The 27,322-nt window shown below is 53.6% G+C and overlaps 1 protein-coding gene across 2 annotated transcripts in view; it reads left to right on the forward strand.

Moving 5' to 3' along the window:
* Window positions 1-5,708: 5,708 nt before the first annotated feature.
* The window catches only part of ETFB (electron transfer flavoprotein subunit beta), a 49,784-nt gene continuing 28,170 nt past the window's right edge, over window positions 5,709-27,322 (forward strand). For both annotated transcript variants that reach the window (XM_056542882.1, XM_056542883.1), the window contains exons 1-2: window positions 5,709-5,865; window positions 22,629-22,787. In XM_056542882.1, coding sequence (XP_056398857.1) covers window positions 5,812-5,865; window positions 22,629-22,787 — 213 coding nt within the window. In that variant the 5' untranslated portion in view covers window positions 5,709-5,811. The remainder of the gene's footprint in view (window positions 5,866-22,628; window positions 22,788-27,322) is intronic.

Raw genomic sequence — 27,322 nt, forward strand, 5'->3', positions numbered from 1 at the left:
GTGTCAGAGTCATTATAACTTAGCTGAAAAGAAACCAGTAACACCAGTGTTCACCAGTGCAGGGACAATGCAGGAGGGACACGGTCTATGGCAACGGTCTCAAACTGTGACCCTCCAGATGTTGCAAAACTTCAACTCCCAGCATGCCCGGACAGCCAACGGCTGTCCGGGCATGCTGGGAGTTGAAGTTTTGCAACATCTGGAGGGCCACAGATTGAGCCCACCGGTCTATGGGGAGATTTATCAAAACCTGCGCAGAGGAAAAGTTCCCCAGTTGTCCATAACAACCAATCAGATCGCTTCTTTCATTTTTCAGAGGCCTTTTCAAAAATGAAAGAAGGGATCTGATTGGTTGCTATGGGCAACTGGGGAACTTTTCCTCTGGAAAGGTTTTGATAAATCTCCCCCTGTCTGTCTCTCCTGCACTTTCCTGAATGCAGGTCCCTGGTTAGGCTGGGTTCACACCACGTTTTCTTAAATACGGTTCCTGTATACGGTTGGGAGGAGGGGTGCGGGGCTTAATCGCGGCGCCCGCACTCAGCCGTATTCGGGAACCGTATTTAATGCAAGTCTATGAGCCGACCGCAGGGAAAAACGTGGTGTGAACCCAGCCTTAGAGGGATCTTACACAAGCTGAGTAGACGGTATTGAAGGGTATGGCTGCACGGCCACTTCTGGTCACCATAAGTCACGGCGATATTGTGGTATGGGGTGTGAGATGCAGGGCAGATGGAATTACCCTAGGGGCAGATGGCATTAACCTCTTGTATTCGTGACGCCAGGCTGTGGTTAATCCTCAATACCACCTGAAGGTATACCGCTGGATCCTGGGCTAGGCACGGGGGGCAATAATGACTCCGACGCCAAGTTACGGACAACGGTAGCTTTACTGCGTGACAGATGGTAAAGTGTATACAGTGTAGCCAGGCCCACAGAGGTGACCAGTGACTTCAGAGACCTTAAAGGAGAACTCCGGAAAAGGAAAATTATCGTGGTCTGCACTAAATTGTCCAAAACCACTGCAAGTCCCAGCAAGCCCTTAAAGGAGAACTCCGGAATAGGAAATGTGCCGGGGCTGAAAACGTCACACTGCCGCTCAGCCTATCGCCGGCCGAGTCGGGACTTCGCTGCGGCTGGTGATTGGCTGAGCGCAGTATGACTCGCCGACCACCGGCAACCAGGAAGAGGATAGCGGCGGAGGCCGGAGTCGGTTACCGGAGGCACTGGGGGAGCGAAGGAAGGTATGTACCTGTTTATTTTTTTTTACTGCCGGCAGTATGGATGATAATTTTCCTACTCCGGAGTTCTCCTTTAAAGGGCTTCTCCGCTGTCCTGCCTTCCGGAGCTCCGCTCGGGGATTCCGTGTTCGAGGCTGCCCCCTCGTGACGTCACGCCCGCCCCCTCAACGAAAGTCTATGGGAAGTGGGAGCGACAGCTAACGTCACAAGGGGGCGGCCTCGAACACGGAAGCCCGCACACAGCGTTCGGAATAATAAACTTCTGGACGCTGCGAGCGGTGCTCCGGAAGGCAGGTCATCGGAGTACCCCTTTAAGGGCTTGCTGGGACTTGCAGTGGTTTTGGATAATTTAGTGCAGGCCACGCTGACTTGATAATAGATGACAGTGACTTGACTGGAGACTGATAAGCTGTGACTTTATCTTACTTGTAGACTTGTAGCTGCAGAGCGGACCCACAGAGTATTTTACGCTGCAGATCCGGCGCTGAAGGACCGTTGCATGGTGGCTTTACATGTGCCTGTCGGAGTGGCAATACGCCGCTATGAGCAGACACACTTGTGCGAGTTGCCGCGCGCATGCGTGGTGTACTTGCACACATTGCGGCCGCTCCCCATGCTCCATGAGCTAGGCCAAGAGCTGCTGCGATGTACGAGTATACTGCGCATGCGCGCTGCGACTCGCACATAGCAGTGTGTCTGCTCATAGTGGCGTATTGACGCTCCGACAGGCACATGTAAAGCCACCATGCAGCAGTCATTCAGCGGCGGATCTTCAGCGTAATATGTGCTGGGGGGTCCGCTTAGGCTCGACTGCACCTCAGCAAAGACTCAGGAGCTAAGAGAGAGAAGAGACTCCTCCCAAGGCTTTTATGGTGGGGTCCCATTGGTCATTCCTATGTCACCTGGTCACTGATACCTCCTGGGTAACAATCACATGACAACTGATGATCACATGTTAACCTTTCTTAAAGATACAATATTCTTATATACATAACATAGGGGATAATATACAATTACAGTAGAACAGATGCAGGGGGGGCCCAGGGGACACTGCAGGGAGGCTGCCTGACAGGACAGCAAGGGTACGAGGTAATAACTCCCGTACTGGGCCACCCCAATATCACGTCACCACCATGGCTCGCATGTGACCTGAATATTTGAGGAAACAATGTGGGCAAGTTATCCCACCTGGACACCCCATCATCTCTGGTGCTTTGTGCCACTATAGGGGAAATGTAGTATTTGGGCTTGTTCTTACGAGCGGATTTCTTTTCAAACCCTCAGCGGATCTCAAGGGGCGGGGCCTCCGTGCGCTATCCGCAGCAGATTTTCGCCGGCGTAATCTCAGCTGTAGAAAATCCGCTGCAGACCCTATTGACTTCAACAGAGTTCAATTACTTCTATTGACAACAGCGGAGATTCTGTTGGCGAAAATCTGCTGCAGGTAGCACACGGAGGCCCCACCCCTTTTCAAATTCGTAGCGGGAGATCTGCTGCGGGTTTGAAGAGGAATCCGTTGGTGTGAACGAGCCCTTAGGCTAGGTTCACACGGCCGTTTGCATCCGACCTGTTAAGGTTTCTATCGGCTCAAAAAAAAAAAAAGCCGATCAGACCCTTAACGGGTTGTATGCAAACTGCTACCGCCGGGTCCTGACGGCACCCATTCACTTGCATGTTGGGGGTCCGTCGGTGACCCGGTAGTTTTACCAGATTTAAGCGGAGAAAAAAATAGAGCTTTCTCTGTTTTTTTTCTCCACTAAACTCCCGTCCTTCTGGCCAGATTGCCGACGGAACTCCGAATAGCGGAACGAGGCCTTCCATGGAGCACATTGGAATAGATAGCCATGCAAGTACATAGTGATATAAAGGGTACTCCGCCCCTAGACAGCTTATCCCCTAACCAGAGGACCCCCGTGATATCGGCTATGGCACCCCAGACATCCGTCATGCCGTCACGCCCCCTCCCATAGACTTGCATTGAGGGGGCGTGGCCGTTACATCACCAGCCTCCTGCTCTGAACCTGACGCTCTAAACGAATGCCAGGGGCAGCACAGAGATCCCGGGGACCCCCGCGATCAGACATCTTATACCCCATCCTTTGGATCGGGAATAAGATGTCTTAGGGGCGGAGTAGCCCTTTAAGAATGATTTATCAAGACATGTGCAAAGGAAAAGTTGCCCAGTTTCCCAAAGCAACCAATCAGATCGCTTCTTCTTTGATTTTTCAGAGGCCTTTTTAAACATAAAAGAAGCGATCTGATTGGTTCCTATGGGCAACGGGGCAACTTTTCCTTTGCACAGGTAAATCTCCTCCATTGCGTTTGCTCGAGCGGGAGCAGCTCAGCAGCTCTGTGCTCTGCCTTATGTAACAGGGTCCGATGCAGTGGAGCCCCCAAAGACATCCATAGGCCCCTTAGGTTATGTTCACACATTCTGTGTGGAAATTGGGCCCAAAAATTCTGTTTGGAAATTCCGCAAACTTTACTGCATGTTGAATTAAATGGGAATTCCGCCGTCCCATTCACATAGCAGAATTTCTGCGGCGGAAATTCTGCTTTCCGGATTCTGCAAAAACATTGAACACCTCTTAAAATTTTTTAGAAATCCGGGCTGAATCCCAGTGAGCTTAAAAGGGTACCCTGGTGGAAAACTTTTTTTAATTTTTTTAAATAAACTGGTGCCAGAAAGTTAAACAGATTTGTAAATCACTTCTATTAAAAAATCTTAATCCTTCCAGTACTTATTAGCTGCTGAATACTACAGAGGAAACGGTTTTCTTTTTGGATCCCAGAGCTCTCTGCTGACATCACGAGCACAGTGCTCTCTGCTGACATCTCTGTCCATTTTAAGAACTGTCCAGAGTAGGAGTAAACCCCCATAGCAAACATATGCTGCTTTGGTCAGTTCCTAAAATGGACAGAGGTGTCAGCAGAGAGCACTGTGCTCGTGATGTCAGCTGAGAGCTCTGTTCTAAAAAGAAAAGAATTTCCTCTGTAGTATTCAGCAGATAATAAGTACTGGAAGGATTAAGTTTTTTTTTTTTATAGAAATAATTTACTAATCTGTTTAACTTTCTGGCACCAGTTGATTTAAAAAAATATATATATAAAGTTTTCCACCAGAGTACCCCTTTAATGGGGCTTTGGATTTCGGCAGAATTCTGTGTTTTGAGCACATGGAAAATTCTGGTGAAATTCTACACAATTTCCATGCAAAACTGCAAAAATTTGGCAGCAAACTTTTCACAGTGGAATGTAAAGGGGTACTCTGCCCCTAGACACCTTATTCCCTACCCAAAAGATAGGGGATAAGATGTCTGATCGAGGATGTCTAAGCGGACAGGGGCTGTAACTTTTTTTTTAAATACTCCCGAAAAGAATCACTAAGTGACACATGAGCACTCTGCTTGCTACTTGAGTATGTCTGGCGCTCCCATAGAGAATGCATGGAGCACAAGCCGACCCCACGCTCTATGCAGCAGGGATATTGGGGGCCATGTTCTGGAGACCAAGGGGGTCTCCCCCAAGATCAGACACTTATCCCCTATCCTGTGGATACAAAAAACAGAGCTGATTTCTTCTAAAAACAGCGCCACCCCTGTCCTCAGGTTGTGTATGGTATTGCAGCTCAGTTCCATTGAAGTGTATGGAGCTAAGTTGTAAAACAATTGATTACTATTTTCAGGATTTCCGCTTGCTGTCAGTGAATGAAGCCATTGGGAGTCATTTATCAAAGCCCTAAGTGGCAGTGCACAGCAGTGTTACAGTGCACACTGATTTAGGGCAATGGACTCGAAACTGCGGACCTCCAGATGTTGCAAAACTACAACTCCCAGCATGCCCGGACAGTCGTTGACTGTCTGGGCATGCTGGGAGTTGTAGTTTTGCAGCCATATTTTTGCCCCTGGGGGTCCATCTAGTGGACATACCATGTAATAGCATCCATATATATAGTATATACAATCCAGAGATCAGAGGTATATAGAGCAAATGTGTTATTAAAGTGACATCTAGTGGACATACAATGCAATAGCAACCATCTATAATTTAAAAAAAGTATTCTAAGCCGGTGATTTTTGTGAAACTAAGGGGTTAATTCTTATTTTTCAATATTTTTTGTATCTACTTTTAAGCCTATAGATAAAGTATACACCATTTTTGGCACACATTGCGGCTCCTTTGATTCACACATAAAACTTACCAAGAAGTTTACCCACACTAGTGTAAGAGAAAAGGTAGGTGGAGCGGCTGACAATTGTAACCAATCAGGTAGCGGCTTTCATGGGAGCTGGGGTCTGATTGGCTGCTGCTCTCATCAGTGATGATCCCCCTAAGTGTCCTACACGTGCCCTAATCAAACATGGCCGTCCCGCTGCAGTCCGCTTTGACCTCTAAGTGACGTCAGTACGAAACGTCATCTTCATTGATTGGACGGCGCGGAGAGAGCACGTGGTGTGTTCGAGATATTGAACGCGGCGATTGGCTGCGCAGCGTGACTCGGTGATTGGCTCCTGTGAATGGGGAGGATTTGATTGGCTGCCAGCATAGACGCTTTTTTGACTCGGCAGGAAAGATGGCGCTGCGGGCCCTGGTCGGTGTCAAGCGGGTCATAGACTATGCTGTGAAGGTGAGGACCGGAGCGGAGCATGGCGGACAGGGGAGGGGGAGAGGAGCTGTGCCTGGTTGTCAGGAGGGGGAGAGGAGCTGTGCCTGGTTGTCAGGAGGAGGAGGGGGAGAGGAGCTGTGCCTGGTTGTCAGGAGGAGAGGAGAGGAGCTGTGCCTGGTTGTCAGGAGGGGGAGAGGAGCTGTGTCTGGTTGTCAGGAGGAGGAGGAGAGGAGCTGTGCCTGGTTGTCAGGAGGAGGAGGAGGGGGAGAGGAGCTGTGCCTGGTTGTCAGGAGGGGGAGAGGAGCTGTGCCTGGTTGTCAGGAGGAGGAGGAGAGGAGCTGTGCCTGGTTGTCAGGAGGAGGAGGAGGAGGGGGAGAGGAGCTGTGCCTGGTTGTCAGGAGGGGGAGAGGAGCTGTGCCTGGTTGTCAGGAGGGGGAGAGGAGCTGTGCCTGGTTGTCAGGAGGGGGAGAGGAGCTGTGCCTGGTTGTCAGGAGGGGGAGAGGAGCTGTGCCTGGTTGTCAGGAGGGGGAGAGGAGCTGTGCCTGGTTGTCAGGAGGGGGAGAGGAGCTGTGCCTGGTTGTCAGGAGGGGGAGAGGAGCTGTGCCTGGTTGTCAGGAGGGGGAGAGGAGCTGTGCCTGGTTGTCAGGAGGGGGAGAGGAGCTGTGCCTGGTTGTCAGGAGGGGGAGAGGAGCTGTGCCTGGTTGTCAGGAGGGGGAGAGGAGCTGTGCCTGGTTGTCAGGAGGGGGAGAGGAGCTGTGCCTGGTTGTCAGGAGGGGGAGAGGAGCTGTGCCTGGTTGTCAGGAGGGGGAGAGGAGCTGTGCCTGGTTGTCAGGAGGGGGAGAGGAGCTGTGCCTGGTTGTCAGGAGGGGGAGAGGAGCTGTGCCTGGTTGTCAGGAGGGGGAGAGGAGCTGTGCCTGGTTGTCAGGAGGGGGAGAGGAGCTGTGCCTGGTTGTCAGGAGGGGGAGAGGAGCTGTGCCTGGTTGTCAGGAGGGGGAGAGGAGCTGTGCCTGGTTGTCAGGAGGGGGAGAGGAGCTGTGCCTGGTTGTCAGGAGGGGGAGAGGAGCTGTGCCTGGTTGTCAGGAGGGGGAGAGGAGCTGTGCCTGGTTGTCAGGAGGGGGAGAGGAGCTGTGCCTGGTTGTCAGGAGGGGGAGAGGAGCTGTGCCTGGTTGTCAGGAGGGGGAGAGGAGCTGTGCCTGGTTGTCAGGAGGGGGAGAGGAGCTGTGCCTGGTTGTCAGGAGGGGGAGAGGAGCTGTGCCTGGTTGTCAGGAGGGGGAGAGGAGCTGTGCCTGGTTGTCAGGAGGGGGAGAGGAGCTGTGCCTGGTTGTCAGGAGGGGGAGAGGAGCTGTGCCTGGTTGTCAGGAGGGGGAGAGGAGCTGTGCCTGGTTGTCAGGAGGGGGAGAGGAGCTGTGCCTGGTTGTCAGGAGGGGGAGAGGAGCTGTGCCTGGTTGTCAGGAGGGGGAGAGGAGCTGTGCCTGGTTGTCAGGAGGGGGAGAGGAGCTGTGCCTGGTTGTCAGGAGGGGGAGAGGAGCTGTGCCTGGTTGTCAGGAGGGGGAGAGGAGCTGTGCCTGGTTGTCAGGAGGGGGAGAGGAGCTGTGCCTGGTTGTCAGGAGGGGGAGAGGAGCTGTGCCTGGTTGTCAGGAGGGGGAGAGGAGCTGTGCCTGGTTGTCAGGAGGGGGAGAGGAGCTGTGCCTGGTTGTCAGGAGGGGGAGAGGAGCTGTGCCTGGTTGTCAGGAGGGGGAGAGGAGCTGTGCCTGGTTGTCAGGAGGGGGAGAGGAGCTGTGCCTGGTTGTCAGGAGGGGGAGAGGAGCTGTGCCTGGTTGTCAGGAGGGGGAGAGGAGCTGTGCCTGGTTGTCAGGAGGGGGAGAGGAGCTGTGCCTGGTTGTCAGGAGGGGGAGAGGAGCTGTGCCTGGTTGTCAGGAGGGGGAGAGGAGCTGTGCCTGGTTGTCAGGAGGGGGAGAGGAGCTGTGCCTGGTTGTCAGGAGGGGGAGAGGAGCTGTGCCTGGTTGTCAGGAGGGGGAGAGGAGCTGTGTCTGGTTGTCAGGAGGAGGAGGGGGAGAGGAGCTGTGCCTGGTTGTCAGGAGGAGGAGGGGAGCTGTGCCTGGTTGTCAGGAGGAGGAGGGGAGCTGTGCCTGGTTGTCAGGAGGAGGAGAGGAGCTGTGCCTGGTTGTCAGGAGGAGAGGAGAGGAGCTGTGCCTGGTTGTCAGGAGGAGAGGAGCTGTGCCTGGTTGTCAGGAGGAGAGGAGAGGAGCTGTGCCTGGTTGTCAGGAGGAGAGGAGCTGTGCCTGGTTGTCAGGAGGAGGGGGGGGGAGCTGTGCCTGGTTGTCAGGAGGAGGGGGAGCTGTGCCTGGTTGTCAGGAGGAGGGGGAGCTGTGCCTGGTTGTCAGGAGGAGGGGGAGCTGTGCCTGGTTGTCAGGAGGAGGGGGAGCTGTGCCTGGTTGTCAGGAGGAGGGGGAGCTGTGCCTGGTTGTCAGGAGGAGGGGGAGCTGTGCCTGGTTGTCAGGAGGAGGGGGAGCTGTGCCTGGTTGTCAGGAGGAGGGGGAGCTGTGCCTGGTTGTCAGGAGGAGGGGGAGCTGTGCCTGGTTGTCAGGAGGAGGGGGAGCTGTGCCTGGTTGTCAGGAGGAGGGGGAGCTGTGCCTGGTTGTCAGGAGGAGGGGGAGCTGTGCCTGGTTGTCAGGAGGAGGGGGAGCTGTGCCTGGTTGTCAGGAGGAGGGGGAGCTGTGCCTGGTTGTCAGGAGGAGGGGGAGCTGTGCCTGGTTGTCAGGAGGAGGGGGGGGGAGCTGTGCCTGGTTGTCAGGAGGAGGGGGGGGGAGCTGTGCCTGGTTGTCAGGAGGAGGGGGGGGGAGCTGTGCCTGGTTGTCAGGAGGAGGGGGGGGAGCTGTGCCTGGTTGTCAGGAGGAGGGGGGGGAGCTGTGCCTGGTTGTCAGGAGGAGGGGGGGGAGCTGTGCCTGGTTGTCAGGAGGGGGGGGAGCTGTGCCTGGTTGTCAGGAGGAGGGGGAGCGGTGCCTGGTTGTCAGGAGGAGGGGGAGCGGTGCCTGGTTGTCAGGAGGAGGGGGAGCGGTGCCTGGTTGTCAGGAGGAGGGGGAGCTGTGCCTGGTTGTCAGGAGGAGGGGGAGCTGTGCCTGGTTGTCAGGAGGAGGGGGAGCTGTGCCTGGTTGTCAGGAGGAGGGGGAGCTGTGCCTGGTTGTCAGGAGGAGGGGGAGCTGTGCCTGGTTGTCAGGAGGAGGGGGGGGGGAGCTGTGCCTGGTTGTCAGGAGGAGGGGGGGGGAGCTGTGCCTGGTTGTCAGGAGGAGGGGGGGGGAGCTGTGCCTGGTTGTCAGGAGGAGGGGGGGGAGCTGTGCCTTGTTGTCAGGAGGAGGGGGGGGAGCTGTGCCTTGTTGTCAGGAGGAGGAGGGGGGGGGGGGGAAGAGCTGTGCCTGGTTGTCAGGAGGAACGGGGGGGGAGAGCTGTGCCTGGTTGTCAGGAGGAACGGGGGGGGGGGGGGAGCTGTGCCTGGTTGTCAGGAGGAACGGGGGGGGGGGGGGAGCTGTGCCTGGTTGTCAGGAGGAACGGGGGGGGGGAGCTGTGCCTGGTTGTCAGGAGGAACGGGGGGGGGGGGAGCTGTGCCTGGTTGTCAGGAGGAACGGGGGGGGGGGGAGCTGTGCCTGGTTGTCAGGAGGAACGGGGGGGGGGGGGGAGAGCTGTGCCTGGTTGTCAGGAGGAGGGGGAGCTGTGCCTGGTTGTCAGGAGGAGGGGGAGCTGTGCCTGGTTGTCAGGAGGAGGGGGAGCTGTGCCTGGTTGTCAGGAGGAGGGGGAGCTGTGCCTGGTTGTCAGGAGGAGGGGGAGCTGTGCCTGGTTGTCAGGAGGAGGGGGAGCTGTGCCTGGTTGTCAGGAGGAGGGGGAGCTGTGCCTGGTTGTCAGGAGGAGGGGGAGCTGTGCCTGGTTGTCAGGAGGAGGGGGAGCTGTGCCTGGTTGTCAGGAGGAGGGGGAGCTGTGCCTGGTTGTCAGGAGGAGGGGGAGCTGTGCCTGGTTGTCAGGAGGAGGGGGAGCTGTGCCTGGTTGTCAGGAGGAGGGGGAGCTGTGCCTGGTTGTCAGGAGGAGGGGGAGCTGTGCCTGGTTGTCAGGAGGAGGGGGGGGGAGCTGTGCCTGGTTGTCAGGAGGAGGGGGGGGAGCTGTGCCTGGTTGTCAGGAGGAGGGGGGGGGAGCTGTGCCTGGTTGTCAGGAGGAGGGGGGGGGAGCTGTGCCTGGTTGTCAGGAGGAGGGGGAGCGGTGCCTGGTTGTCAGGAGGAGGGGGAGCGGTGCCTGGTTGTCAGGAGGAGGGGGAGCGGTGCCTGGTTGTCAGGAGGAGGGGGAGCTGTGCCTGGTTGTCAGGAGGAGGGGGAGCTGTGCCTGGTTGTCAGGAGGAGGGGGAGCTGTGCCTGGTTGTCAGGAGGAGGGGGAGCTGTGCCTGGTTGTCAGGAGGAGGGGGAGCTGTGCCTGGTTGTCAGGAGGAGGGGGGGGGGGGAGCTGTGCCTGGTTGTCAGGAGGAGGGGGGGGGGAGCTGTGCCTGGTTGTCAGGAGGAGGGGGGGGGGGGGAGCTGTGCCTGGTTGTCAGGAGGAGGGGGGGAGCTGTGCCTTGTTGTCAGGAGGAGGAGGGGGGGGGGAAGAGCTGTGCCTGGTTGTCAGGAGGAACGGGGGGGGAGAGCTGTGCCTGGTTGTCAGGAGGAACGGGGGGGGAGAGCTGTGCCTGGTTGTCAGGAGGAACGGGGGGGGGGGGGGGGGAGCTGTGCCTGGTTGTCAGGAGGAACGGGGGGGGGGGGGGGAGCTGTGCCTGGTTGTCAGGAGGAACGGGGGGGGGGGGGGGAGCTGTGCCTGGTTGTCAGGAGGAACGGGGGGGGGGGGGGGAGCTGTGCCTGGTTGTCAGGAGGAACGGGGGGGGGGGGAGAGCTGTGCCTGGTTGTCAGGAGGAAGGGGGGGGGAGCTGTGCCTGGTTGTCAGGAGGAAGGGGGGGGGAGCTGTGCCTGGTTGTCAGGAGGAAGGAGGGGGGGGAGCTGTGCCTGGTTGTCAGGAGGAAGGGGGGGGGGGGAGCTGTGCCTGGTTGTCACGAGGAAGGGGGGGGGGGGGAGCTGTGCCTGGTTGTCAGGAGGAGGGGGGGGGAGCTGTGCCTGGTTGTCAGGAGGAGGGGGAGCTGTGCCTGATTGTCAGGTGGAGGGGGAGCTGTGCCTGATTGTCAGGAGGAGGGGGGGGGGAAGCTGTGCCTGGTTGTCAGGAGGAAGGGGGGGGGGGGAGAGCTGTGCTTGGTTGTCAGGAGGAAGGGGGGGGGAGCTGTGCCTGGTTGTCAGGAGGAAGGGGGGGGGGGAGCTGTGCCTGGTTGTCAGGAGGAAGGGGGGGGGGGGAGCTGTGCCTGGTTGTCAGGAGGAGGGGGGGGGGAGCTGTTCCTGGTTGTCAGGAGGAGGAGGGGGGGGGGTTGTCGAGGGGGGGGGGGGGGCTGTGTCTGGTTGTCGGGGGGGGGGGAGAGCTGTGTCTGGTTGTCGGGGGGGGGAGCTGTGTCTGGTTGTCGGGGGGGGGAGCTGTGTCTGGTTGTCGGGGGGGGGAGCTGTGTCTGGTTGTCGGGGGGGGGGGAGCTGTGTCTGGTTGTCGGGGGGGGGGGGGGGGAGCTGTGTCTGGTTGTCGGGGGGGGGGGGGGAGAGAGCTGTGTCTGGTTGTCGGGGGGGGGGGGGGGAGAGCTGTGTCTGGTTGCCGGGGGGGGGGGGGGAGAGCTGTGTCTGGTTGTCGGGGGGGGGGAGAGCTGTGTCTGGTTGTCGGGGGGGGGGGGGGAGAGCGCTGTGCCTGGTTGTCGGGGGGGTGGGGGGGGGGAGAGAGCTGTGCCTGGTTGTCGGGGGGGGGGGGGAGAACTGTGCCTGGTTGTCGGGGGGGGGGGGGGGTGGGGGAGAACTGTGCCTGGTTGTCGGGGGGGGGGGGGGGGGGGGGAGAACTGTGCCTGGTTGTCGGGGGGGGGGGGGGGGGTGGGTTGAGAACTGTGCCTGGTTGTCGGGGGGGGGGGGGGGGGGGAGAACTGTGCCTGGTTGTCGGGGGGGGGGGGGGGAGAACTGTGCCTGGTTGTCGGGGGGGGGGGGGAGAACTGTGCCTGGTTGTCGGGGGGGGGGGGAGAACTGTGCCTGGTTGTCAGGGGGGGGGGGGGAGAACTGTGCCTGATTGTCGGGGGGGGGGGGGGGGGGAGAACTGTGCCTGGTTGTCGGGGGGGGAGGGGGGGAGAACTGTGCCTGGTTGTCGGGGGGGGAGGGGGGGAGAACTGTGCCTGGTTGTCGGGGGGGAGGGGGGGAGAACTGTGCCTGGTTGTCGGGGGGGAGGGGGAGCTGTGCCTGGTTGTCGGGCGGGTGGAGCTCTGCCTGGTTGTCGGGGGGGGGGGGGGGGAGCCGTGCCTGGTTGTCGGGGGGGGGGGGGAGCCGTGCCTGGTTGTCGGGGGGGGCGCTGTGCCTGGTTGTCGGGGGGGGGGGATGAGCTGTGCCTGGTTGTCGGGGGGGGGGGGGGGAGCTGTGTCTGGTTGTCGGGAGGAGGAGGAGGAGGAGGAGGGGAGCGGTGTCTGGTTGTCAGGAGGAAGGGGGGGGGGAGTTGTGCCTGGTTGTCGGGGGGGGGGGGGGGAGCTGTGCCTGGTTGTCGGGGGGGGGGGGGGGGGGAGCTGTGCCTGGTTGTCGGGGGGGGGGGGGGGGGGGGAGCTGTGCCTGGTTGTCGGGGGGGGGGGGGGGGAGCTGTGCCTGGTTGTCGGGGGGGGGGGGGGAGCTGTGCCTGGTTGTCGGGGGGGGGGGGGGAGCTGTGCCTGGTTGTCGGGGGGGGGGGAGCTGTGCCTGGTTGTCGGGGGGGGGGGGGGGAGCTGTGCCTGGTTGTCGGGGGGGGGGGGGAGCTGTGCCTGGTTGTCGGGGGGGGGGGAGCTGTGCCTGGTTGTCGGGGGGGGGGGAGCTGTGCCTGGTTGTCGGGGGGGGGGGGGGGAGCTGTGCCTGGTTGTCGGGGGGGGGGGGGGGAGCTGTGCCTGGTTGTCGGGGGGGGGGGGAGCTGTGCCTGGTTGTCGGGGGGGGGGGGGGGGGGGAGCTGTTCCTGGTTGTCAGGAGGAGGAGGGGGGGGGGTTGTCGAGGGGGGGGGGGGGGCTGTGTCTGGTTGTCGGGGGGGGGGGGGGAGAGCTGTGTCTGGTTGTCGGGGGGGGGAGCTGTGTCTGGTTGTCGGGGGGGGGAGCTGTGTCTGGTTGTCGGGGGGGGGAGCTGTGTCTGGTTGTCGGGGGGGGGAGCTGTGTCTGGTTGTCGGGGGGGGGGAGCTGTGTCTGGTTGTCGGGGGGGGGGGGGGAGCTGTGCCTGGTTGTCGGGGAGAACTGTGCCTGGTTGTCGGGGGGGGGGGGGGGGGGGGGGAGAACTGTGCCTGGTTGTCGGGGGGGGGGGGGGGGTGGGGGAGAACTGTGCCTGGTTGTCGGGGGGGGGGGGGGAGAACTGTGCCTGGTTGTCGGGGGGGGGGGGGAGAACTGTGCCTGGTTGTCGGGGGGGGGGGGAGAACTGTGCCTGATTGTCGGGGGGGGGGGGGAGAACTGTGCCTGATTGTCGGGGGGGGGGGGGGGAGAACTGTGCCTGGTTGTCGGGGGGGGAGGGGGGGAGAACTGTGCCTGGTTGTCGGGGGGGAGGGGGGGAGCTGTGCCTGGTTGTCGGGGGGGGGGGGGGGAGCTGTGCCTGGTTGTCGGGCGGGTGGAGCTCTGCCTGGTTGTCGGGGGGGGGGGAGCCGTGCCTGGTTGTCGGGGGGGGGGGGGAGCCGTGCCTGGTTGTCGGGGGGGGCGCTGTGCCTGGTTGTCGGGGGGGGGATGAGCTGTGCCTGGTTGTCGGGGGGGGGGGGGGGAGCTGTGTCTGGTTGTCGGGAGGAGGAGGAGGAGGAGGGGAGCGGTGTCTGGTTGTCAGGAGGAAGGGGGGGGGGGAGTTGTGCCTGGTTGTCGGGGGGGGGGGGGGGGAGCTGTGCCTGGTTGTCGGGGGGGGGGGGGGGAGCTGTGCCTGGTTGTCGGGGGGGGGGGGGAGCTGTGCCTGGTTGTCGGGGGGGGGGGGGGAGCTGTGCCTGGTTGTCGGGGGGGGGGGGGGGAGCTGTGCCTGGTTGTCGGGGGGGGGGGGGGAGCTGTGCCTGGTTGTCGGGGGGGGGGGGAGCTGTGCCTGGTTGTCGGGGGGGGGGGAGCTGTGCCTGGTTGTCGGGGGGGGGGGAGCTGTGCCTGGTTGTCGGGGGGGGGGGGGGGGGGGAGCTGTGCCTGGTTGTCGGGGGGGGGGGGGGGGGGGAGCTGTGCCTGGTTGTCGGGGGGGGGGGGGGGGGGAGCTGTGCCTGGTTGTCGGGGGGGGGGGGGGGGAGCTGTGCCTGGTTGTCGGGAGGAAGGGGGGGGAGCTGTGTCTGGTTGTCGGGAGGAGGAGGGGAGCGGTGTCTGGTTGTCGGGAGGAGGAGGGGAGCGGTGTCTGGTTGTCAGGAGGAAGGGGGGGGGGAGCTGTGCCTGGTTGTCGGGGGGGGGGGGGGGGGAGCTGTGCCTGGTTGTCGGGGGGGGGGGGGGGGGAGCTGTGCCTGGTTGTCGGGGGGGGGGGGGGGGAGCTGTGCCTGGTTGTCGGGGGGGGGGGGGGGGGGAGCTGTGCCTGGTTGTCGGGGGGGGGGGGGAGCTGTGCCTGGTTGTCGGGGGGGGGGAGCTGTGCCTGGTTGTCGGGGGGGGGGAGCTGTGCCTGGTTGTCGGGGGGGGGGGGAGCTGTGCCTGGTTGTCGGGGGGGGGGGGGGAGCTGTGCCTGGTTGTCGGGGGGGGGGGGGGGGGAGCTGTGCCTGGTTGTCGGGGGGGGGGGGGGAGCTGTGCCTGGTTGTCGGGGGGGGGGGGGGGGAGGAGGAGGGGAGCTGTGTCTGGTTGTCGGGAGGAGGAGGAGGAGGGGAGCGGTGTCTGGTTGTCGGGAGGAGGAGGAGGAGGGGAGCGGTGTCTGGTTGTCGGGAGGAGGAGGGGAGCGGTGTCTAGTTGTCGGGAGGAGGAGGAGGAGGGGAGCGGTGTCTAGTTGTCGGGAGGAGGAGGGGAGCGGTGTCTAGTTGTCAGGAGGAAGGGGGGGGGGGAGCGGTGTCTGGTTAGGAGGAGGGGAGCTGTCTGTCCTATTCTATGAGCAGTGACCACACAATCATAAGGTTTTGCAGTCAGTCACATGTTTTAATGTGGAATTTACTGCCGCACATTTTCCGGTAGATTTGTCCAGAATAGTTACACTCCGTGATGTCTGTGTAATGTCTTAGGAGTCCCAGAGGTTGAGGTACAGGGAGCGGTTTGCTGGGGTCCTTACACTATATAGCAGTATTATATTTGGGGTGAGATTGATGATGATGATTCTACAGCTGTACAGTGTGAGGACCCACCACACAGCTTGTCATATCTCGGTTTTGTTGTGCGGAGGGGGACACTGGGGCTCACTCCCCCAAACTTTCAGGGTTTGTCTGGTTTCTTTTTGAATTTCCTTTCTGTCTGACCACAGTGCTCTCTGCTGACACCACTGTCCATGTCAGGAACTGTCGAGAGCAGGTTAGGTTTGCTATGGGGATTTTCTCCTACTCTGGACATTTCCAAAAAATGGACAGAGGTGTCAGCAGAGAGCACTGTGGACAAGACAAAAAAGAAATTCAAAAGGATAAGAATTTCCTCTGTAGTATACAGCCTCTAAAAAGTATTGGAAGGATTAAGATTTTTTTAATAGAAGTAATTTACAAATCTGTTTGAATAAAAAAGTTTTGTGACCATGTTCTGCAACCCCAGAGTCTCATACAACTCCTGCTCGCTGTCTGGGGGAAGGGAGTCCCTGGAGTGGCAGCAAGACAGGCTATTCCCAAGCTTCGGTGCAGGGTGCCCTCCAATCCCAACCTTTTTCAGGAGCCTTCTGGTCCGGAGGGTTCTGGAAGGTTTATGGGGGCCTACCCAAATGTCTGCTCTGTTGTCTTCAGCCCAACATCCTTTCCTTACATCCTGTAATAGAATTCCTGTTTTTGTGTACACTCTAGCCGGGAACTCGGCCAACTCTATCTCCTTCCCACCACACCTTCTTGACTATAACTCATTATTTCCCAACCAGTGTGCCTCCAGCTGTTGCCAAACTACCACTCCCAGCATGCCTGAAAAGCCTTTGGCACTGGTCTGTGGGTTTGGTACCATACCCCAATGGGGATGGGATGTCTGGTGCAAAAGTTCTAGCTAATGTCACGGTGCAGGATTGCCCTATTCTTATTTCAGTTTACGGGGGCACATTACCGTATAGTACCCCTTAATGTGGACCCAGAGGCCGTCCCAATGTAATAGTGCAGCCGGCTTCTTTAAAGGGGTACTCCGGTGGAAAACATTCTCTTATTTTTATTTTATTTATTTTTTGTTTTGTTAAATCAACTGGTGCCAGAAAGTTATACAGATTTGTAAATTACTTCTATTTTAAAAAAACGTAATCCTTCCAGTACTTATTAGCTGCTGAAGTTAATTTATTTTGTGTATGACAACAGTGCTTTCAGCTGACACCTCCCGGCAGTCTCGGGAACTGTCCAGAGCAGGAACAAATCCCCATAGCAAACCTCTCCCATATCAACTGGCTACAGAAAGTTAAACACATTTTTAAATTACTTCTATTTAAAAAAAAAAAAAAAAATCTTAATCCTACCAGTACTTATCAGCTGCTGAAATTGAGTTTTTCTTTTCTGGCTGACACCTCTGAATGTCTCAGGAACTGTCCAGAGTAGAAGCAAATCCCCATAGCAAACCTCTCCTGCTCTGTACAGTTCCCTAGACAGACAGACAGATGTCAGCAGAGAGCGTTGTGGTCAGATAAAAAAAAGAACAACCCAACTTCAGCACCTGAGATGTACTGGAAGGATTGATATTTTTAATAGAAGTAATTTACAAATCTGTTTAACTTGATATGAATTATTATTTTTTTTTAAATCTGGAATACCCCTTTAAGATTTAAGATACCCCTTTACACCACAGTCTGCCCATCCCCAGCCTGAATGGCTGATAACAGAGGACACTAGCTCAGTAAATAGATATAATAGACAGGCGGCTGCGCCTAATCTCCCCGGGAGCTCATTGTATAAACGTATGCGACTCGAGAGACGGTTCCCCTCCGCGATTCCACTCCTGATGGTGACTTTAGGGACTAATGAGGAGACTCGAGCTGTAAAGCGGCGGCGGTGGCGGCGGCGGATTATCTGCCGCTTCCCTTCCGATGTTCCTCCAGATGAAGTGTCGTCTTGTGATGATGAAGAAGCGGCAGCTGTCAGTCGCAGGCAGATGATTTGTATGTAAATAGCGCAGACGCCGCTCGTTCATCCCTCAATTTTCAGCTTTTTTTTAAATTTTATTTATTTATTTTTTTTTTTTGTTTCTCGAGTAGGAGGCGAAAAATTAAAAGAAATCAACAGATTTTCTCGCTTGTCCCCCGAAGACGCCTTCACCGTCTGGGCGGCCGCGAAACGTTCTCAGACACTTGAGACTAAATTTATTCCTTATTGCTTTTTAATCTTTAGTGTATTTCTCCTGGAAGTCTCCAGTGCAGTGCTTCCCAACCAGTGTGCCTCCCATGCTGGGAGTTGTAGTTTTGCAACAGCTGGAGGCACACTGGTTGGGAAGCACTACTCCAGTGATTTGGGGTGGTGGCGGCCGCCTAAAGATGGTGGATATAGATGCAGCATCACTTACTAATAATGGGGACGGGTTTTATTTTATATCTTGGATTTGTCTAATACATTTCTTCCAAATTCCACAATTCCTTGCACTGCAGCAGTCTCTTTTCTGGGGGCGCGGTCTAGAACCCATATCGATAGCAGCAGTATACAGATAGAGCTGGAGGAAGGTGTATAGCTATTATAGATCCTGATCCCATAGATATAGCAGTATACAGATAGAGCTGAAGGAGAGGTGTATAACTACTATATATATCCTGATCCCATAGATAAAGCAGCAGTATACAGATAGAGCTTGAGGGAGGTGTATAGCTATTATATATCCTGATCCCATAGAGATAGCAGCAGTATACACATAGAGCTGGGGACAAGGTGTATAACTACTATATATCCTGATTCTATAGACCTAGCAGCAGCAGCAGCATACAGATAGAGGTGTATAACTACTATATATATATATATATATATATATATATATATATATATATATATCTCTATCTCCTGATCCCATAGATATAGCAGCAGTATACAGATAGAGCTTGAGGGAGGTGTATAGCTATTGTATATCCTGATCCCATAGAGATAGCAGCAGTATACAGATGGAGATGGGGACAAGGTGTATAACTACTATATATCCTGATCCTATAGACATAGCAGCAGTATACAGATAGAACTGGTGTGGAGGTACATAACTACTATGTATCCTGATCCTATAGTGATGGCAGCAGCAGTATACAGATAGAGCTGGAGGGGAGGTGTATAACTACTATATATTCTGTTTCCATAGAGATAGCAGCAGTATACAGATAGAGAAGGAGGGGAGGTTTATATCTACTATATATCCCAATCCCATAGAGATAGCAGCAGCAGTATACAGATAGAGCTGGGAGGAGAGATGTATAACTACTATATATATCCTGATCCTATAGAGATAGCAGCAGTATACAGATAGAGCTGGAGGAGAGGTGTATAAATCAGCGTTGAAGTGGTCAGTCCTGGGTGAAATGACTTCCTGTAAACTACTGGATGAAAGTATCAAATCAGATTTCTTCTGACTGCTCACAGACCACTCCTTCTCTATCTGTATACTGCTGCTATCTCTATGGGATCAGGATATATAGTAGTTATACACCTCCCATCCAGCTCTCTGTATACTGCTGCTGCTATCTCTATGGGATCAGGATATATAGTAGTTACTGTGAGTCAGGCTGCTGATCACATGACCCAGTTGCAGTAATTAGCCATGGATGCAACTGTGCTGCAGTGTGCATGATATGGGCAAAAAATGCCCCAACAACATGGAGTGCTTCTTTAGCAAAACATTCCGCGGGCTGTAAGGGTTTGCTGGGAGTTGTAGTTTTCCAACAGCTTAAGATCAAAGCTTTTAGCTATAAGTGACCAGGATCCGTACTGACTGTATTACGTGAGGATCCCTCCCTGGTAACTACATTGATGATGACAATGCTGGGGGTTGTAGTGATGTCTGACCCTGTGCAGGTATCTGATGAGCCTGCCCGTCCCCTGACGTAACCCCTTGTTATACAGGAAGGCTGGAGACAGTCACCGCTTCCCTTTATGCTCAAATGTCGCTGTAATTTATGCGAACGCCACCGCTTCCAACTTCATTAAAGGTGATCTTTTTTATAGTCTTCCCAATGCTTCATCTTAGCGCGTGTTTGAGCGCCCCCTGCTGTCATCTATGTGCATTGCATAGTAATAAGACCAGTTAATTAGAACTATAAAGTGTTAAAGGAGTACTCCGGTGAAAAACATAAATATTTTTATTTATTAATTTTTTTTATTTTTTTTTTCCATATCAACAGGCTCCAGAAAGTTAAACAGATTTGTAAATTACTTCTATTAAAAAATCTTAATCCTTCCAGTGCTTATCAGCTGCTGAAAGTGAGTTGTTCTTTTCTGGCTGACCACAGTGCTCTCTGATGACACCTCTGTGTGTCTCGGGAACTGTCCAGAGCAGGAGAGGTTTGCTATGGGGATTTTTTTTCTACTCTGGACAGTTCCTGAGACATTCCTGAGAGCACTGTGGTCAGCCAGAAAATAACAACTCAACTTCAGCAGTTTATAAGTACTGGAAGGATTAAAGGGGTACTTCGGTGGAAAACCTTTTTTTTTTTTTTTTCTTTCTTTTTTTGGTCTAGGTGAGTGTTTTCCCCGCAGTGTGCCTCCAGCTGTTGCGAAACTACGACTCCCAGCATGCCCGGACAGCCAACGGCTGTCCGGGCATGCTGGGAGTTGTAGTTTTGCAACAGCTGGAGACTCACTATTTTGAAAAACACTTATCTAGACACAATATCAACATTTTGAGCTTCTAAAAAGCTTTTTTTTTCTTCATTATTTTGTTTTATAGGGGTACTCCGGTAGAAATCTTTATATTTATTTATTAACTGGTGCCAGAAAGTTAAACAGATTTGTAAATTACTTCTATTAAAAAAATCTTTATCCTTCCAGTACTTATAAGCAGCTGTATGCTTCAGAGGAAATTCTTTGACCTTTTGAATTTATTTTTTTTTGTCTTGTACACAGTGCTCTCTGCCGACACCTCTGTCCGTATCAGGAACTGTCCAGAGCAGGAGAAAATCCCCATAGCAAACCTATGCTGCTCTGGACAGTTCCTGATACGGACAGAGGTGTCAGCAGAGAGCACTGTGGACAAGACAAAAAAGGAATTTCAAAAAGCAAAGAATCTCCTCTGTAGCATACAGCTGCTAAAATGTACTGGAAGGATAAAGATTTTTAATAGAAGTAATTTACAAATCTGTTTAACTTTCTGGAGCCAGTTGATATAGGAGTACCGTAGTCACAATAGATTGCCCATGAATCCCCGGTGATCTTATAACAAGTGGAATTCGTCTTTTGCTCTGTGTTGTCTTTCCCTCTTGTGCCCATCAGGGGGAGCTCCAGCTGTTCAGAAATGGCCATAGCAGCCGCTATCTTCTTTTCTTGATCCCCAGCCATAGCACAAATGAGATTTGACTTAACATATTCCTTATCTGGTTGCGCTCGTATCAGAGGAGATTGTGAACAGTGTGATAGTAAAGGTGTTCTCCTGTCTAAACGGTCCAGTGCGGCACGGCTCTGCAGCGCCGGCGGGGAGGGACAAACGCGCGCGCCGGCTCCCTCCTGGCATCTGTTCAGGGCACACGAGCCGCCCGTCCTTGAGATGCTCTTCAGCCTCCAGATTGGATGAATGTTTAACCTCTGCTGCAGGTGGGAGGCAGGGAAGCGGCTGCGGCCTCCTAATCACATAGCGTTCTGCTGACACAGGAGCCGGGTGTAGGGCGCAAAACGCATTTCGGAGCCGTAATTGGAAAATGATTCATTAATAGGCAAAGGAGAGAAAAAAATGACCTTTGAGAGATGGCGTTTAATTTGGCGGAATGACGACGATCCCCGTGTAGAAGGGATGTACATGGGGCGATGTGTTACACAGGTGCCCACGGGGGACATCATCCAGCTTTTCCTACACCCTGAATGGCAATACTGTATAATACAAAGTGAGATGGGGCATTATTTCCGTGAATATTTTTTCCTTTTCCTTTTTTTTTTTTTTTTTTTATAGGAGAACGGCGGAGATTCCCATTGAATATAATGGGACATGGGGGCACATTTTTATTTGGCGCATATTTTGGCATAGTAGCGTGCAGTGGGAACAAGGGTAACGTGTATTACGTGCCAAAATATGCGCAGTAAATTTTCAGTGCATGTTTGGTTTACATGGGGGTTTGACAAACTTGTTAAGAATATAGAAGCCAGTAAAAAAAATGTTAGGAACCCGAATGCCGCGCGTCTCATAAAACATCACGCAACGGGACGTTATATGATCAGTCACTACTGTCTCCTCATCTCCCCCCTGTCAGTCACTACTGTCCCCTCATCTCCCCCATGTCAGTCACTACTGTCCCCTCATCTCCCCCATGTCAGTCACTACTGTCCCCTCATCTCCCCCATGTCAGTCACTACTGTCCCCTCATCTCCCCCTTGTCAGTCACTACTGTCCCCTCATCTCCCCCTTGTCAGTCACTACTGTCCCCTCATCTCCCCCTTGTCAGTTACTACTGTCCCCTCATCTCCCCCTTGTCAGTCACTACTGTCCCCTCATCTCCCCCTTGTCAGTCACTACTGTCCCCTCATCTCCCCCCTTGTCAGTCACTACTGTCCCCTCATCTCCCCCCTTGTCAGTCACTACTGTCCCCTCATCTCCCCCCTTGTCAGTCACTACTGTCCCCTCATCTCCCCCCTTGTCAGTCACTACTGTCCCCTCATCTCCCCCCTTGTCAGTCACTACTGTCCCCTCATCTCCCCCCTTGTCAGTCACTACTGTCCCCTCATCTCCCCCCTTGTCAGTCACTACTGTCCCCTCATCTCCCCCCTGTCAGTCACTACTGTCCCCTCATCTCCCCCCTGTCAGTCACTACTGTCCCCTCATCTCCCCCCTGTCAGTCACTACTGTCTCCTCATCTCCCCCCTGTCAGTCACTACTGTCCCCTCATCTCCCCCCTTGTCAGTCACTACTGTCCCCTCATCTCCCCCCTTGTCAGTCACTACTGTCCCCTCATCTCCCCCCTTGTCAGTCACTACTGTCCCCTCATCTCCCCCCTTGTCAGTCACTACTGTCCCCTCATCTCCCCCCTTGTCAGTCACTACTGTCCCCTCATCCCCCCCCTGTCAGTTACTACTGTCCCTTCATCTCCCCCTTGACTTGCATTGAGGGGTCTGGCGTGACATTACAAGGGGTGTGGCCGTGAAGTCACGACCCCCGCCGCCTACACCCAGCGTTCCGAACGCTGGGGCAGTGGAGTGCCCCTTTAAAGATGCCCATTTTGTTACATATCTATGCGCATAGTTTCTAGTCACTGACAGAAAGCAGAGATTTTGCTAATAGTAAGAAATTGAAACACAAAGTATGTTACATAACAGTAATTATGATCTGTGTAAATGCGGCGCCCTTGCTGTAAATGTGTGGTACGGCGCCCCCTTCCCACCATAAGGCACATTGTACAATGCAGGGATCCGAGGAGGTTCTGGTTAGCGCCATTTTATTACCGTGTGGTCTGGTCTGCACTTTACCTGGTATAACAGGTACGAAAAAAGGTAATCAGTTCTTGTCTTGGTATATTCCTCAGGTGCGAGTGAAGCCCGATAAGACCGGCGTGGTCACCGATGGCGTGAAACACTCGATGAATCCCTTCTGTGAAATTGCGGTGGAAGAAGCCGTCAGGTTAAAGGAAAAGAAGATTGTCAGTGAGATCATCGCCATCAGCTGTGGCCCCCAGCAATGTCAGGTAAGTGGCATCTGTGGCCCCAATACTGTCCTGAGCACAGGATACAGATCTATTACATGTGATCCTAATAGTGTCTTATATACAGGATACAGATCTATGTGTGATCCTAATAGTGTCTTATATACAGGATACAGATCTACATGTGATCCTAATAGTGTCTTATATACAGGATACAGATCCACATGTGATCATAATAGTGTCTTATATACAGGATACAGATCCACATGTGATCATAATAGTGTCTTATATACAGGATACAGATCTATTATATGTGATCCTAATAGTGTCATATATACAGGATACAGATCTATTACATGTGATCCTAATAGTGTCTTATATACAGGATACAGATCTATGTGTGATCCTAATAGTGTCTTATATACAGGATACAGATCTACATGTGATCCTAATAGTGTCTTATACACAGGATACAGATCCACATGTGATCCTAATAGTGTCTTATATACAGGATACAGATCTATTACATGTGATCCTAATAGTGTCTTATATACAGGATACAGATCTATGTGTGATCCTAATAGTGTCTTATATACAGGATACAGATCCACATGTGATCCTAGTAGTGTCTTATATACAGGATACAGATCTATTACATGTGATCCTATTAGTGTCATATATACAGGGTACAGATCTACATGTGATCCTAATAGTGTCTTATATACAGGATACAGATCTACATGTGATCCTAATAGTGTCTTATACACAGGATACAGATCCACATGTGATCCTAGTAGTGTTATATATACAGGATACAGATCTATTATATGTGATCCTATTAGTGTCCTATATACAGGATACAGATCTATGTGTGATCCTAATAGTGTCCTATACACAGGGTACAGATCCACATGTGATCCTAATAGTGTCATATATACAGGGTACAGATCTATATGGGATCCTAATAGTGTCATATACACAGGATACAGATCTATTACATGTGATCCTAATAGTGTCTTATATACAGGCTACAGATCTATATGTGATCCTAATAGATCTGTATCCTGTATATATGACCCTATTAGGATCACATATAGATCTGTATCCTGTATATATGACACTATATAATAAATAAATAATTTATATATAATCTCCAGACCTCCAACTTTATGTAATGTCCTTTAAAACAAGACCCAATGAGGCTCAGTTGTGTGTGGCCTCCACGTCATTACTGGGGGGGGGGGGGGGGAAGGGAAGGGCCTTTCTCTTGTAGGAACTGCTGACCCAGTCCAGCCACATGAGGTCTAGCGTTGTCTTGTATTAGGAGGAACCCAGGGCCAACCGCACCAGCATATGGTCTCACAAGGGGTCTGAGGATCTCAGAAATGCCACTCCACACCATTACTGACCCACCACCAAACCAGTCATGCTGGAGGATGTTGCAGGTAGCAGAACGATCTCCACGGCGTCTCCAGGCTCTGCCACGTCTGTCACATGTGCTCAGTGTGAACCTGCTTTCATCTGTGAAGAGCACATGGCGCCAGTGGTGAATTTGCCAATCTTGGTGTTTTCTGGCAAATGCCAAACGTCCTGCACGGTGTTGGGCTTTAAGCACAACCCCCACCTGTGGACGTCGGGTCCTCATACCACCCTCATGGAGTCTGTTTTTGACCGTTTGAGTGGACACATGTTTGGACTCATTTTGCAGGCCTCTGGCAGTGCTCCACCTTGCACAAAGCGGAGGTAGCGGTTCTGCTGCTGGGTTGTTGCCCTCCTCCGGCCTCCTCCACATCTCCTGATGTACTGGCCTGTCTCCTGGTAGCGCCTCCATGCTCTGGACACTACGTTGACAGACACAGCAAACCTTCTTGCCACAGCTCGCATTGATGTGCCATCCTGGAGGAGCTGCACCACCTCAGCCACTTGTGTGGGTTGTAGACTCTGTCTCATGCTACCACTAGAGTGAAAGCACCGCCAGCATTCAAAAGTGACCAAAACATCAGCCAGGAAGCATAGGAACTGAGAAGTGGTCTGTAGTCACCACCTGCAGAACCACTCCTTTTTTGGGGGTGTCTTGCTAATTGCCTATAATTTCCACCTGTTGTCTGTTCCATGTGAAATTGATTGTCAATCGGTGTTCTTCCTGAGTGGACAGTGGGATTTCACACAAGTGTCATTGACTTGGAGTTACATTGTGTTGTTTAAGTTCCCTTTATTTTTTTGAGCAGTGTGTGTATGTATATATGTGTATATATGCAACCTTTTAGTTGTAGATATTGTACCTCACCTGTGCCATGAGTCTAAGCCATTCATACAGGGGACGCGCAACGATATGGCCCCAGCAGTATCATCCTGTGATCTCCAATATAGGTCTTGCCTATAGGTGGCGCTCTGCTTTATCCAATCATATGTATTTCAATGCCTTACCCACTCTTCCAGCTTTGGGGGTAACTAAAAATATCTCCTAGTGTCTTAGCAATAACGGTCCCTGTATATAAAGCGTCTTGTGGTGAGGCTAATCATCTAAATAGCTGGGTTATAAAGCATTAGTGGCCACAGACTCCTGCGCTGGGATTCGTCTCTGCGGTCGGCGGGATGGGAGGTGACATCAGCATCGTATAGCAGCGCTCACATCAGCCGCACGAACCCCTCGGCTTAGCTAGAAGGAAAGTTCATGGTGCTCGGGGAGTTTAGAGACCATTAAAAGCATTTAAAGGGCCATAAATCCCATCAATCTCGTTATAATGGGAGTCGGGATGAGAGCATCAATACAGCGCGGAGCGGCCTGGTTAACAGCGCCCCCCGCTTCTTATATCTACAGAAGATGTCAGGGCTTCAATCCACTGATCTCCAGTCACCTCCAAAGCTGCGTTCAGATCCCAACACTCCAGTGCAGTGTTTCCCAATCAAGGTGCCTCCAGCTTTTGCAAAACTACAACTCCCAGCATGCCCGGACAGCCTTTGGCTGTCCGGGCATGCTGGAAGTTGTAGTTTTACAACAGCCCGAGGCACCCTGGTTGGGGGAAAAAAAAAAACACTGCTCCAGTGCATTGTGGGAGCTAAGTGAGTAGCTTTAGATGTGACTATTGTCCTGTATACATGAGCGGCAGCAGCTCCTCAAAGACTGGTGGTGTAAAAGCCGCTTGTCTTGGTTCAAGCAGCAGAGTAGACATATATTTGTGCTTTTAATGATAAGTGCCCCTCTGACTTAAAGGGGTTATCCAGGAAAAAACTTTCTTGCAGGGTTCTTGCAGTGTTTCCCAACCAATGTGCCTCCAGCTGTTGCCAAACTACAACTCCCAGTATGCCCGGACAGCCAAGGGAGCAGCCAAACAGCTGGAGGCACACTGCTTGGGAAACCCTGGACTACACTCATGCATGTGGTGATTGTAACACAGTTGTTTCAGATCCAGCATGCTGGGAATTGTAGTTCAGCAACAGCTAGAGGCACACTGGTTGGGAAACACATAGTGTGTGTGTGCGTGTGCGTGTGTGTATATAGGGGAGATCCTTGCTATTTTGTGGATGGGGGATAAGTTATTTTTCACCGGAGGTCTCCTTTAAGAAGGTGTAGTTGTATGGAGATAGAGTTGGCTGAATTCCCGGCTAGAATGTGCTCAATACTTTCCTATTACTTTTAGTGCAAACTGTCAGCTCTGTCTATAGCCCAATGTCCTTTCTGGTGTGCATCTTGTTACAGACTTCCTGTGTAGTGTTTACTGTAGCCGGGAATTTAGCCAAATCTTTCTCCATAACACTTCTAAAGCCCCTCCCACATTGTGGAAAGCAGATAGTTGGCTGAATTCCCAGCTACAGTGTCCTACACACAACAAAAAGCCAACTACAGGATGTACAGCAGACGGATGTTTGGTCTGAAGACATCAGAGCAAACAGTTTGCATCAAAAGCAATAGGAAAGCATGAAAGGTAGAGAAATTACTTTATTTACTGAGATACTGTGTGTTCATTTATCAGACCGTTTAGGCCTAAAAATACGTTTCATCATTGGGCAACCCCTTCAAAGGGGTATTCCAGGAAAAAAACTTTTCATATATATCTCTATATCAACTGGCTCCAGAAAGTTAAACAGATTTGTAAATTACATCTATTAAAAAATCTTAATCCTTCCAATACTTATCAGCTGCTGAAGTTGAGTTGTTCTTTTCTGTCTGGTAACAGTGCTCTCTGCTGACATCTCTGCTTGTCTCGGGAACTGCACAGAGTAGAAGAGGTTTGCTATGGGGATTTGCTTCTACTCTGGACAGTTCCCAAGACAGGTGTCATCAGAGAGGACTTAGACAGAAAAGAGCAACTCAACTTCAGCAGCTTATAAGTACTGAAAGGATTAAGATTTTTTTTTAAATAGAAGTAATTTACAAATATGTTTAACTTTCTGGAGCCAGTTGATATATAAAAAAAATTTTTTTTCCCCCTGGATAACCCATTGAAGACTGCCATAGAGAAAACCCTCCAAGGTATATTAAGGGATTTGCCGAATCCCAAATCCGCCATCATACAAACATGCATGCAGTAATACTGCGCGGTGATCCGCGGTTGCACTTTTTACCCCTTACACGG

The sequence above is a fragment of the Hyla sarda genome, chromosome 10, assembly GCF_029499605.1.
Source record: "Hyla sarda isolate aHylSar1 chromosome 10, aHylSar1.hap1, whole genome shotgun sequence".
Classification (NCBI taxonomy): domain Eukaryota; kingdom Metazoa; phylum Chordata; class Amphibia; order Anura; family Hylidae; genus Hyla; species Hyla sarda.